Genomic DNA, 12,960 nt, shown 5'->3' with positions numbered 1-12,960 from the left:
AGAGAGGCAGTTTCCTTCCATTACAAATACAAGTGGCGGTGGAGAAGGGCGGCCTTGTCACTGGTCTCTTCAACGTGCGCGCGCGTACGGCGACTCTTCGTGGAGAGCAGCTCCCATGGCAGTAGACGTCACCCTGATGTGTTTCTACATTCTTTCTCAGCGAGAGTCAACCAAAAAAAAAGAAAGAAGCAAAACCAACTTCCACAAAATTGGTTGTGTGATTTAAAAAAAAAGAAAAGTGAAGTGGGGAACAAAGTTTAGAGGGTTGTGCGGAGGAGGAGGAGGAGGAGGAGGAGGAGGAGGAGGAGGAGGAGGAGGAGGAGGAGGAGGAGGAGGGTGGTTTGCTGGGGTTGGATTTCAAGGCGTGGTGTTGGAGAATAGGCGGCCAACCGGTGAATGGAAGTTGTCTCCGGGAGGGGAGGAGGCGGCTCCTCGCTCAACTTCAGCTCGCCCCTCCCTGGCCGCCGCCAGGCATTTATACCCATGCAAAAAGGCTCGAGCGCACAGTGCGGCACTCTGGCTCATCGCTTCTCGAGGGGAGGACATAAAGCCTCCTACGACCCAACAATACAACACCTACCCCCCTCCACACCACCGCCCACACTGTTTTTCACCCTCTCTCTCTCTCTCTCTCTCTCTCTCTCTCTCTCTCTCCTCCTGCGGACTTAAACTGCTCACAAACTTTTAAAGGCAACTTTTCCCTCAACCAAAACCAGTCGTGGCACAAACTAACGCTTCCGCACGTCGCGTTCAAGGATCCTGGTCGGTCCTCCATGAAAGAGGGAGTGCGGCAGCAAACTTGGGGAAACGAGATGTCTGCGTCCGTCTTGTCTGCGTTCTACGACATGGACATGCTTTACAAGGTAAACGGGTGACCAGACGACGTGAGCTGCACGAGCGCGCGCCGACCTGTGAGCAACAAGTTGTCGCGTTGCAGGCAAACGCCGCCTTGTGCCATGTTGCCCAAATAGACGTGCATCGCTAACTCGTGTCTTTTCTCTCCTACAGCAAGATAAAAGCATGAACATGAACACCCTCCACATCAACAGCATGCTGGACAAGAAGGCGGTGGGGGCTCCGGTCACCACTCAGGGCTCCGGTGGCCCCTTCACGCCAGGATTTTTCCGCAGAAACTCGACCAGCAACTTGGAGGCGTTGAACAACGGCAACAAGTACTCAATGGGCTCCTACGGCAGTCTGAAGGAGAACACGCCGTCCTGCAACAGCAGCCCCACAGCCCTCATGAACAAGGAGAACAAGTTCCGCGACCGCGCGTACAGCGACAGCGGAGACCGGGGCGTGTTGCAGCAGAAGCCCGGCTCTCAGATCAACTCCACCCGCTACAAGACCGAGCTCTGCCGGCCCTTCGAGGAGAACGGGTCGTGCAAGTACGGGGAGAAATGTCAGTTCGCTCACGGCTACCACGAGCTGAGGAGCTTGTCCCGCCACCCGAAGTACAAAACGGAGCCGTGCCGCACCTTCCACACCATCGGGTTCTGTCCGTACGGTCCCCGGTGTCACTTCATCCACAACGCCGACGAGCGCCGGCCGTCTCCGGCCGCCAACGCGAACATGCAGGCGGGGGAGTCCAGGTCGGCTCGCGACCTGTGCGGCTACAGCCAGAGGGACATCCTGCCGCAGCAGCTCTGCTACAACCAGAGGGACAGGCCAAAGCTCCACCACAGCCTCAGCTTCTCCGGCTTCTCCACCCACCACGGGCTAGAGTCTCCCCTGCTCGACAGCCCCATGTCCCGGACCCCGCCGCCGCCCACCACCGCCTCCTCCTGCACCTCCACGTCGAGCTTCTACGAGGACGTGCTCTCTCCCAACTCTATGTCCTGCATCAACAGTGCCTTCAACTTTCCTGGACAGGACCTAAAAGCCTTACTGGCCCCGCTGGTTGTGCACACCCCGAGCGGGTACGTTAACAACCACTCCACCGGTGCCTACTACGGGAGCGCGCAGAGCAGCGCGTGCCCGCCCTCCCCTCCGACGTACAACATGAGCCACTTGCAGGCGCTGCGCCGCCTCAACGAGTCGCCGGTGTTCGAGCCTCCTCCCAGCCCGCCAGACTCGCTCTCTGACCGGGAAAGCTATGCGAGCGGGTCCCTCAGCTCTTCCGGGAGCCTCAGCGGCTCCGAGTCCCCGAGTCTGGACGCTGCGAGGCGTTTGCCAATCTTCAGCAGGCTGTCGATTTCAGATGACTAATCGTTTTTCCCGTTTTTTTTTTTTCTCATATGGATTTATGAACTGGTCAGGCAGGGTGATTTGAGGAGCCACGGGTGTTCAGTGAGTGAGATTGACTGTCCTTCAAGCAGAGGACCCCGGTTAAGCCCAACTTTGCCCCGGGCCCTTCACCCCAATTTCAGCAGCAACCACCCTGCCGAAGTGCCTTTGAGTAAGACATTGAATCCCTACCAGCTCCAGGGTGCTGACCCTGCTCTGACCTCCCTGGAGGGGGGCAAGAGTAGAGCAGTCAACCCACAGGGATCAATCAAGCTTCAGACATTTAAGTGTCCTTGACTTGGCATTAGTTTATTATTTGTTTTCTTCCCTCTCTTCTTGTATGTAATATAGCTGTATTAAAACTTAGATAGCAAACAGAAGGCATTCCATCAGTGCCTTGCCCGAGGGCTTCATGGCAGCCCCCCCCCCCCCCCCCCCCTGCTCTATCAGGCAAGCCACACCCCTGGGATTAGATGTGTGGGTTAACATGACTTGACAAGAAGAAGAGACAGTAGGCGGTTTTCAGATTTCCTCCCATCCTGCCAAGAATATGCCTTGACTCAAAGTAACATTTTCCCCCTTTTTTTATTAAAGTGTGTTTTTCTTTTTCTTCTGTTAAGCTTCAACTTTCATTCCAGACCTGTCTTCTCCTAGCGCCACCCAGTGGTTCGTTTGGTTAGTCTAGTTCGTTGCTTGGATAAAAAGCACTCTTGAGTTGGGTTTGTTTGGGGAAATCACTGCTGATGGTTGAATATATATATATATATTTTTTTAGCTGTTTTTTGAGTGTTATACATAGCTGTGCATAACTGGCTATGGACTATTTAACTTATTTATTATCTTGTGAAAAAAGTATAGGCTACATTGGTAATTTGTGTCCATACTGTATTTATCAAGTATGATGAAGCAATAGATCTATATTCTTTTATGTTTAAATTATGGTCGCCATTATTAATCTGCATAAAGTGGAGTGTATGTTCTTTTCACAGTAATATATATATATATATATTTTGTTTTTTCCCTTTTTTTTTTGTAACTTCACTTTGTTATTTTTATTGTAAATGAGTAAAAAAAAAATCTTAATTTAAGAGAACGTATGATATTTATTTCATTAATTTTGTTTCCTTGTTTACGTTTATTAAAAAACAGTTTGCGTGATTGCTGTTTGCTCCTGAGGTTGTCAGTGCTGTAGAAGGTTTTTTTGTGGAGGATCCCTATTTAGATGTTTCCGTAGGATGTATAAACTGTGGTTGTACAGACCGTCCAAACCTTTCTTCTTTTTGTTGATCTAGATCAGACTTCAGTGACAAAGAACCCAAGTCAATAAATTAACCAAAAAGTATTTTATTTTATTTCTCCTCTGTTTGCACGAGGTGTGATTCCAGCCACGTGCTAAAGAATGTAGCAATCCCTTGCGCCCCAGTATTATTATGTAGTGCCTATACGGGGTTCACCATCTTGACATGCCTTAAAATTAACCAAATAAAGTATTTTTCCTACATGGCATCTTTTATACACAGGTTGTACTGAATGTAGTGTTGGATTCTGAAACTTTTTTTATTAAAGGTTGTTACCACTCAGACCCTCTGACAAAAACAACCGCAACCCTAAATCCCCATTCTTCTTAGATTTCTCTTTGCTCTTTTTTTAATTTTTTTTTATTGAAATCTAGTTTAGGGTATTGAGTTTGCTGGAGAGGGAAGTGGATGAACATGTTTGGTTTTGTACATAGTAGGTACAGGGGGATGCGCACTATGTACTTTTGACTACTTTATCAGAAGTAAAGCTTTTTGAATGTAACAAAACGGACAAAAGACAACGAGAGTTGTGGTATTTCTTTTGGGGAGTCGGTTCACTACAAATTGAGTGTGAGACTGTTAACTTTGTACTGTACATTTTATTTTGTAGTTCTCCCAATAAAAATCATTTTCAAAAAAAATATCTTCAGACTGTTGGGCTATGGTTTCCTACGCCGTGAAGATGCAGCAGGTGTTGGGCCGAGATGTCCGGACCCAAAACACATGGTTCTGGTCGTGTTGCTCACAGTAATCTCATCAGATGTTACAACACTGCTCTCCAGTGAAAACAAAAAGAAGCCCTGAGGGACTGTGTGTGTGTGTGTGTGTGTGTGTGTGTGTGTGGGCACAGAGGAGCCCCAGCTGCCTTGTGGCACTACTTGGCATGGGGCCCTCAGCATACGGTATAAAAGCACTGGCCTGCAGCCCTGAATAAACTACGGAGTATTACATAATCTGTGATGTTCTGCTGTAAACTGCGGTTGATGAGCGATGCGTCAGCACCATCTGAGGGAATGACGCCTGACATTTTAAAATGGAAATTGTTTAGGAGCCCAGATCCACTGGAAAGTCGGTCTGGAGGAGTGGCTGCATGTTGATTTTCATAGGTGGTGGTGAGGGGTGGGACACAATTACTAGTACAGGCCTCAGGTTGAACGTAGATATTTAGATTCAGAAAATGTTTCAATACATAGGTGGAAAAAGTGCAGAATGAAACCACCCTGCAGATTGTGTTGGGTGTATGCATATTGTCATATATAATAGTATTTTCCTACTTTTGGAGATCTACCAACAATAACTCCGCACAATAGTGAAAAAGACATTTGGCTTCTTCTAGGCCTTGGTGATCAGGGAGGTGAAATGAATCAATATGTCAGATCAAACACCACTCTGCTGGGGAAAACCAGAAGACAGAGACCATGTCGCAGTAAAATGAGTGGTTTTAAAATGGTTTTCTAAAGACACTGGTGCTTTGAAACAGCACCAAAAATCTCCACAAAATTAAAAAATCCTCTTTGTGACTTTAGGAAAATAAACCTTAACCTCGATTCATGACTTTCATTCTTTATTAATATAACTTTAATCTAGAGAGGATTACAAAATGTATTCAAATTAGCATGTATACGTGTCACGCAGAGCTGCAAATGCAACTCTCAAAAACCCAAATGCAGAGGACACTCGAGGCTTCCTGCCGAGCGTGAGCATTAACTCTGTTGGCCCAACCTCCATCTCCACTGCACAGACTTTGAGAAGAGTCTGGAAGATGTTCAAACCAGGGAGTACAAAGCGTAAGATAAATACCCACACTTTTAGATAATAATATTAGTAATAATAGTATTTTTGATGTTGTCATGGTCACATGATATATTGCAGCAAAGTGCAGTCCCATTCATATTTACACCATCTCAAGCCCTCACACTCAACCACTTGACAGGTGACGTCAGTAAGACCCGGAGGGTTCAGGGCTTGAGGCCTTATTGGGATTGGGTCTCACACACTCGCCGTAGCCCTTGTTGGGCCTCAGCTCACGGTTTACATCCACAGCAACTGCTGTCGATACGGATAAATAGAGAATTAATCACAAAAAACATTCACTGTTGGTTTTTATTCGTTTCATACAATTAAAAACACTGTTATCCCAAGCTGGATTACAAAGCTTCTGAAAAGGCTTACACCGGAGCCCTCAATGGAAAGCGACAAGTATTTTTGTTATGATCAACCACGAACATGCTAGAATAATAGCATAGAAACTAGCATTGAATAGTTGTCAAAACAAGGAGCCAATCAGCTATTTGATCAGGCGACAGCCAGGCGTCGCTGCCTCTAAAAGCTCCATCTCACGAGGTCGTCGTTGTCCACGTGAGCGCGACACCAGAGGAAGTCGAGATCAAGTCGGACTCGAATCTAACCAACACACAAAAACAATGGGGGTTCCGCTATGAACCATGAACAAGTTTCTTTTGTAATTTGGCCTAAAGTAATGACAAAAGTCTTCGTGAAGCATGTCGATAGAAATACAAAAAAGTGACATTATTGCATGTTGAAAAAAAATGGCATAAAAACATCATATTGAAAAAGTCACAAATAAAGTCATAGTATAGCATGTCAAAAAGCCATGATTTTCTTTTTTATCATTATAAAAATGTAATGTTGAAAAAAGTCATAGCATAGGTCGGATGTTGATAAAAAACATGAAAAAGTCAGTGTAGTATTAAAAATATAAGTAATAACAAAGTCATATAGTATGTTGAATAAATCATAAATAAGTCATAAAAAAAGCACATAGTTTTTGTCATAGTATACTATGTTGACAAAAAGTTAAAACGTCAAAGTATAGATGAAGTCCGAAATATGTTTTAAGAGAAATGAGAAGTCCTTTCCTCTAAAGCGTCACGTAAAGCAGCGTCTGGTTCTGCTGACGACAGACCAGCTGATCACAGCTGGACAGGATTTTGATCACTGTACTTATAATAATAAAGACACAGTTATCATCACTGTACTTATACTAATAAAGACAGTAATCATCACTGTACTTATACTAATAAAGACACAGTAATCATCACTGTACTTATACTAATAAAGACAGTAATCATCACTGTACTTATACTAATAAAGACAGTAATCATCACTGTACTTATACTAATAAAGACAGTAATCATCACTGTACTTATACTAATAAAGACACAGTAATCATCACTGTACTTATACTAATAAAGACAGTAATCATCACTGTACTTATACTAATAAAGACACAGTAATCATCACTGTACTCATAAAGACACCGTTATCATCACTGCCACATTAGATATGTTTTCTCTCTGTCGCCTGTTATTTGTTCACACACTGCATTGTGTATTTATACTCTGTTCTGGGTCCTGCTTTATGCCGCACGACTCATTTCTACCGGCAGAATGCGTTTGTCTTATTCATTGATTATTTGTGGTTGTGTGTTTTGAAATTCTGATTGTGATGTCATTATTAAATAACCCAGAATATGATTGTGGTTTCTCTTGAACACTGGAATAAATGTATTAGGCTCAATGTTTTGGGAGAAATTGAAATGACATAACTCATTAAAAAACCGACACTATAACTGTATCCATAATTAAAGATATTGAGGGAATTAAACGAAAAGAAAAAGTGGCTATTTGCACTGATTAATTATCTTTCATTTATATTCATATTGTTTTCAATTATAATATAACTCGGCTTGTATGAAAGTGTGCTTTTAGGAAACACTAAACGACCCATTTCTGACATTGGGATCTGGCATCTGCCTACGATTATAGGAATAATACTAATACTTATATAATAATAATACTTTGTAGCCAACTGTGTAGAAACATACACTGTTTCTACACACTTTGCTTAAAATATAACCGAAAAATAGCAGTAGCCTATTAATTGCCTCAAAGAGAAAGGCACACACACACACACACACACACACACACACACACACACACACACACGCACACACACACACACACGCACACACACACGCGCACACACACACACACACACACACACACACACACACACACCAGTTGTTTCCAACTACTTTCAAGTCATACGCAGGAGTTAAACAATTAGATCAATCAGCCATTAATCTATAAATAATCCCTCCCCATGCTGTCCCTTTTGTGGTAGAATATCGTATAAGAGATGAGTGGATGTGACTTTGTTCTGACTGTTTTTTTAGTCTTTATCATTGGCAGACACTCAGATCTAAAGAAGCTGAAAATGTAAATACTCAAGTGAAGTACCTTAAAATTCCACTTCAGTACATTTCTTGAGTCCTTGACATGAGATGAAGGAGGGAACGATGACACTCAGCTGTGTGTGGTATTGTCTTGTCAATACAACAGCTGGAGTGATTGCTCTTTGGCGTGACAGAATCGATGAGCTTCAATCCCATTCTCCATGCCGCTTCACTGACTCATCTTTCACAGCGAACCCTCAGAAGCTGCTGTGGCGAGCCATACCGCCAAGCCCCGAGGTCAGACGGGCCCAGACGGATGTGTCCGTCTGGGAACTCAACACCAGACATTGACCCATAACTGATTAACTCCAAAGCTGCAAATGTGTCACTTGAGCGGGTAAAACAGGGAAAACACGGCCCTCGTGGGGGCGGAGGTCGGCCACGTCCAGACCAAATAAAAAGCCCACGGCCTGCATTTTCCTGTTGTTGTGCTGCCGCAGTCTTCCAGGGCCCTTTCAAAGGGGAGCTGTGTTCTGCAGGCTATTCTGCGAAGTTGACAGCAGTGGCAAAGGCTTTAAGAAAATAAAGGGCCCAGGAGTCATGCGGTGCCTGAGAGTTCACGCCAAGATAAGGCCGGCTGATAAGGGCCCTCGGCAAATATTTACTGTGTCCTCAGGGTTTCATAATGAAGTGTTTATCAGAGCAGAGCCAAAGGGCCGCACAATGCGCCAGGCCCTGCCAAGTAGGATCTGTGATCCTGTGACTCAGTGTGTGTGTGTGTGTGTGTGTGTGTGTGTGTGTCACTCAACAAACCCTCATATAATGTTTGATTGTGTTACTGTTCATATATGTTATGTCTGTAAAAGTTATGTCTATACAACCTTTTTTATATAGGGATGTGTGTGTAGTGGTGTTGGTGTGTGTGTGTGTGTGCGTGTGTGTGTGTGTGTGTGCATGAAGGGGTCGAGCTGGTTAATGGATCAGGAGCTCCTACAATGAAAGGAAACACTCTCTGACTTGTGATTAGGGCAGGAAGAGTCCCGCTTCCTGGCCACCACCCATTTCCACCTCTCCTTCGTCCTGCTGTTCTTCCCTCCTCCTTCAGTTTCCCTTCTTCTCTGTCGTGGCGGCGGCTTTCGAGAAGTTACTATTTGTGTTCCTCTGTCGCGCGGGGAAGGCTCGGCTCGTCCTGGTATTGTTTTGGCCTCCAAAGCCCAGACCCCGGGGTCAAGTAGTAACAGCTACAGTAGTTCAGCCAAATAGGGAGTGGAGAGTAGAAGTTGTTCATCTTTTTCTGTGTCACAAAACCCTAAAATGTTCCTTCCATTTGATCCAATCCCAGGTCAGGTTTTGTTTTTGTTGATTAAGTAATGATGTAGACCAGAGACGTCTCTCACTTTCTCCCTCTCTCTCTCTCTTGCTGCGCTGCATGTGAACATCCTCATATGGACTCCTCCTTTTTTATGTATATCTGTTTCTGAGCCTATGTGCCACTCTTTGTTCTTTACGTGCTTGCTGTGTTTAAGTAAATTCATGTGAAATGCAGTCTGCCTCTGAGCCTGTGTGTGTCCTCGCCATGCAGGGAGCTGTGTGAGCTGTGCGACGCCGCGCAAGGCGCTTAAAGTTGAGAATAGTTCAACTTTTTAGCGCGCCGAAAAAACGCTAGAAAAACGCGTCGCGCGGCATTTAAAAAGCGCGCTTGAAAGGCGCGCCGTACCAGAGGAGAACAATGGGTTTGCTAGCGACGCGTTTTTGAGAGTCGCGTCTGGTGTGAACGGCCCTTACTGCTCTTTAAAAGTGACGCCAGTGTAACTGACATGTACAGAATACAGAAGACTAAATCTAGTAACAAACGCCACGCGCGAGCAAACAGTTCTGCATTGGTCCGATTTGATGCGGCTGTAAATAGGCTCTGTTGCGTTTTTTACGGTGTGGGGGTTTGGGGGCGCGTGAACCCGGTCGGGATGTAGAAGGGGGCGCGTGGCCTAGAACGTTTGGGAACCGCTGATGTAGACTATTACAGAGATCTAAGGGAAATCAGTCTTTCTTTAATGGGGTATAGTTGCTGCTTGTATTAAAAGTGAAAGGAAACTTGTTCTTGTTTTAGTAGGGAAAGCCCCTTTTAAAGACCCCTCCTGTTTTGTTTCCTGAGTCACTGGTTTCATAAATCACTGAAGAAGCAGTCAAAGTCCCCTCTGTTTGCTTATCTGTGACTGTCAAACCTCATGTGACACTATTATGGCTTCACAGTAAAACAATATGTAATATGTGTGTGTGTTTATGTGCATAACATTGGCACTGCTTTAAGGTCCAAACAAACATGTACATCTGTCAATTCAAAATGTTAAATCTTAATCTTGACTTTGAAGCCGCGTTGCTGATTTGAGTGCTGTTGTAACTTAGGTAATTAAAAAGCCAAGTGCTATCTGAGTCATATGGGGCCTGTAACATTCTTCTGCTTGAGTCTTTACTGGTTCTGTGTCATTGACTGACCCTCATTAACCTGGTTTTCAACAGCAGTAGGCGACTGTTTTCAGCGACAAAAACTCAGATGTATCCACCATATACGCTGCCTACAGCACACAGTTAGAGATTAGCTGCTGAAGCTATTGGAGCATTCTGCTGCTAAAGATACGGATTATTCCCTCGGAAGCTGGTGGAGACCGAAACAGGACAAACATTTTTGAGAATACTGGACAGAAACAAGGCTCCAAATAAAAGCTTATGTTTCTCTGTGATTGCTGAATGTGTAAATAGGTAACTGTTTGCTAACAAGATCACCGCAACCATCATTTTTAACAAGTGGACTTAGCCATCGTGACGTCATTCTTTGGTTCGTGAAATGCTGTTTTGCTGTTTGTCATTTTGTCAATCTTGGCTTTTTGGAACCAGAAGTGGCGCGAAAGGGGGAAGCTAAGTACAACCAAATGCTAAACCAGACATTTTTAGGCGACCAAAGGGGAACATTTCACTTTCATGAGCTGAAAACACACTGTGAAAGGGTTAAAGTTGAGGGACGAAAATACACACAACACCCAGAACAGACAAAGCCATGGATTGACCTGTCAATCGCAAGATAGCCACGCCCCCTCCGCTGGTTGCAAAAATACGTCTTCTTCTATAGAAGTCTATGATGAAATGACTACTTCTCTCTTGATGTATTCCCTCAGTAAACATTGTAAACATAAGTTTATGGTCTTGATCTCTAGTTTCAAGTCTTCTTCAATACAGCATGACGTTCATTTAGTAGATTATGTCCAATAGACCATAAAGCAGAGTATGCTTTAGGGTCTGTGTTTTATCTTACAACTTGAACATCTTCACACATTTTATTGTAATAAAAAAATAAAGAAGAATTCAACCAGCTATTAACATGTGTTTTGTAAATTGTGTTGTTCAGCAATAGCTACCAGTCTTGATTAAAGTTCAATTCTCAAGAAAGAAAATCGGTTAAAGAATATCTGGTTTAACTATTGCTGCTGTTATCTCCCCACAGACAGACAGTTTCTACCATTCAGTCATGAACAAAGTGGCAAAACTATATCCATAATCACATCATACAATACAGGGCCCTTTTGTATTATTTATCTGTGGAAAGAACCAAAAGAGTTTGTTGATAACAACAACATGTCTCTTTGCTGAGGCTTGAACAGTCTATAAAGTTATGAGCCCATACATCAGTGGTATGAAACATTCGAACAAGAGGTCACGGTTCCCATTAGCTCTCAGCTCGCCACTGCCTCTCTCAATGTGAGGAGCTGAAAACATAATCTTTGCTTTATTTTTCCAAAGCAGCCTCCGGCCCCACGCTCAGCTGAGGTTGACCCTCCCCTCCCTCAGCTGCCGCAAGGTAAGCCAAGGTAAGCCACAGGGCACAGACGCTGAATGAGGAAATGTTGTTTGCCCTTTTGATGGTCAAAAGGATGCACGGCGGGGGGCGTAGATGTGCGGGCCGGAGGGAGTTGGCCGAGTCCGGTCACGTTCGGCCGGCGCTGCTCGGTCCGCCATGTTCCTCTCTTCTCGACGTCTGCCGAGCTGTAAATATTTACAGAGTATCTTGTGAGAGGCGTGTGTGTTTACCGCCAATGGTTGTGGCTCCTCAGTGTGTGTGTGTGTGTGTGTGTGTGTGTGTGTGTGTGTGTCGGATGAGGTAGTTCCCTCGAACTCTCCACAGTTTACTAACAACCGGCCCTCTGGCGCTTGTTCAGTGCTCGCCTCTGAACTCCATCTGTGAATCAACAGTGAGAGCCGGCGAGCAGAGAGGCACCTTACTTATGGCCATTCTCTGACCCCTGCAAATGACAGAGAGAGAGAGAGAGAGAGAGAGAGGGAGAGAGAGAGAGAGAGATGGGAGACCTGTTTGTTTACCTCGCCCCACCCCTGTATACGAGGCGGTGGCGCTGACATCACGTCTTCACGGGTGGAAAAGTCTTATAAAACATGTTTTCGTTACTCCTTTTTCCAATGTAAATAATACGGAGGGTGTAAATACCATTAAGGCCCGGGCCAGGTCGTTTTTTAGGTAAGGAGCTCTGTATATGGTTGCTTGCAGATTCATGCAGCCCAGACCGCGGAAGTTTTACTGTGGTGTGGTCTGTGATGCACACACACACACACACACACACACACACACACACACACACACACACACACCCACGCACACACACACACACACACACACACACACACACACACACACACACACACACACACACACACACACACACACCCACGCACACACACACACACACACACACACACACACACACACACACACACACACACACACACACACACACACACACACACACACACACACACACACACACACACACACACATGCTAACCTGGCCTTTTTCTCTGGCTGCCCTGTACCTTCGAGGTCAGAATATCCTGGGCTGCCCTTTAATCTGCAATAAAGACCATAATAAACTAACAATCCGGGATAAGACACTGTTACAAAAACCTCCCAAAAACATGCACAAAAACATGCACATGCACAAAAACCTCCCAAAAAACATGCACCCTTGACAAATGAAGGTTGTAAAAACAAGCACAGAAAGGTGACAAGCTACAGAACCTGAATAAATGAACGAAGAAATGTGCCAAAGGCTTCCATTGCAGGGCTCACTAATTAGTGGCAAAATACTTCTCAGACCCGACCAAGCGAGACTGTAGCTGCAACACCTCTGAGTGCACTGAACCATGCAAGGGTGATTTCTCTCGCTTATGAATTTA

The 12,960-nt window shown here is 44.9% G+C and overlaps 1 protein-coding gene across 1 annotated transcript; it reads left to right on the top strand.

The window, feature by feature from the left end:
- Positions 1-531: 531 nt before the first annotated feature.
- On the top strand, positions 532-4,158 carry zfp36l2 (zinc finger protein 36, C3H type-like 2). Its single transcript, XM_079229349.1, has 2 exons — positions 532-863; positions 1,009-4,158. Exons 1-2 carry the CDS (start codon positions 774-776, stop codon positions 2,206-2,208), a joined length of 1,290 nt encoding a protein of 429 aa, XP_079085475.1. The 5' UTR covers positions 532-773; the 3' UTR covers positions 2,209-4,158.
- Positions 4,159-12,960: the final 8,802 nt, after the last annotated feature.

Source organism: Taurulus bubalis (assembly GCF_910589615.1).
Source record: "Taurulus bubalis genome assembly, chromosome: 14".
NCBI classification, from domain to species: domain Eukaryota; kingdom Metazoa; phylum Chordata; class Actinopteri; order Perciformes; family Cottidae; genus Taurulus; species Taurulus bubalis.
The sequence above is the reverse complement of the archived record's forward strand: the minus strand, read 5'-3'. Positions and strand labels throughout refer to the sequence as shown.

What these genes read in the sequence shown, in the direction of transcription:
- zfp36l2 (XM_079229349.1), top strand. Translation starts at nt 774, where the DNA reads ATGAAAGAGGGAGTGCGGCAGCAAACTTGGGGAAACGAGATGTCTGCG. An exon ending in ACATGGACATGCTTTACAAG is followed by an intron (nt 864 to 1,008) that starts GTAAACGGGTGA and finishes TCTCTCCTACAG; the next exon opens with CAAGATAAAAGCATGAACAT.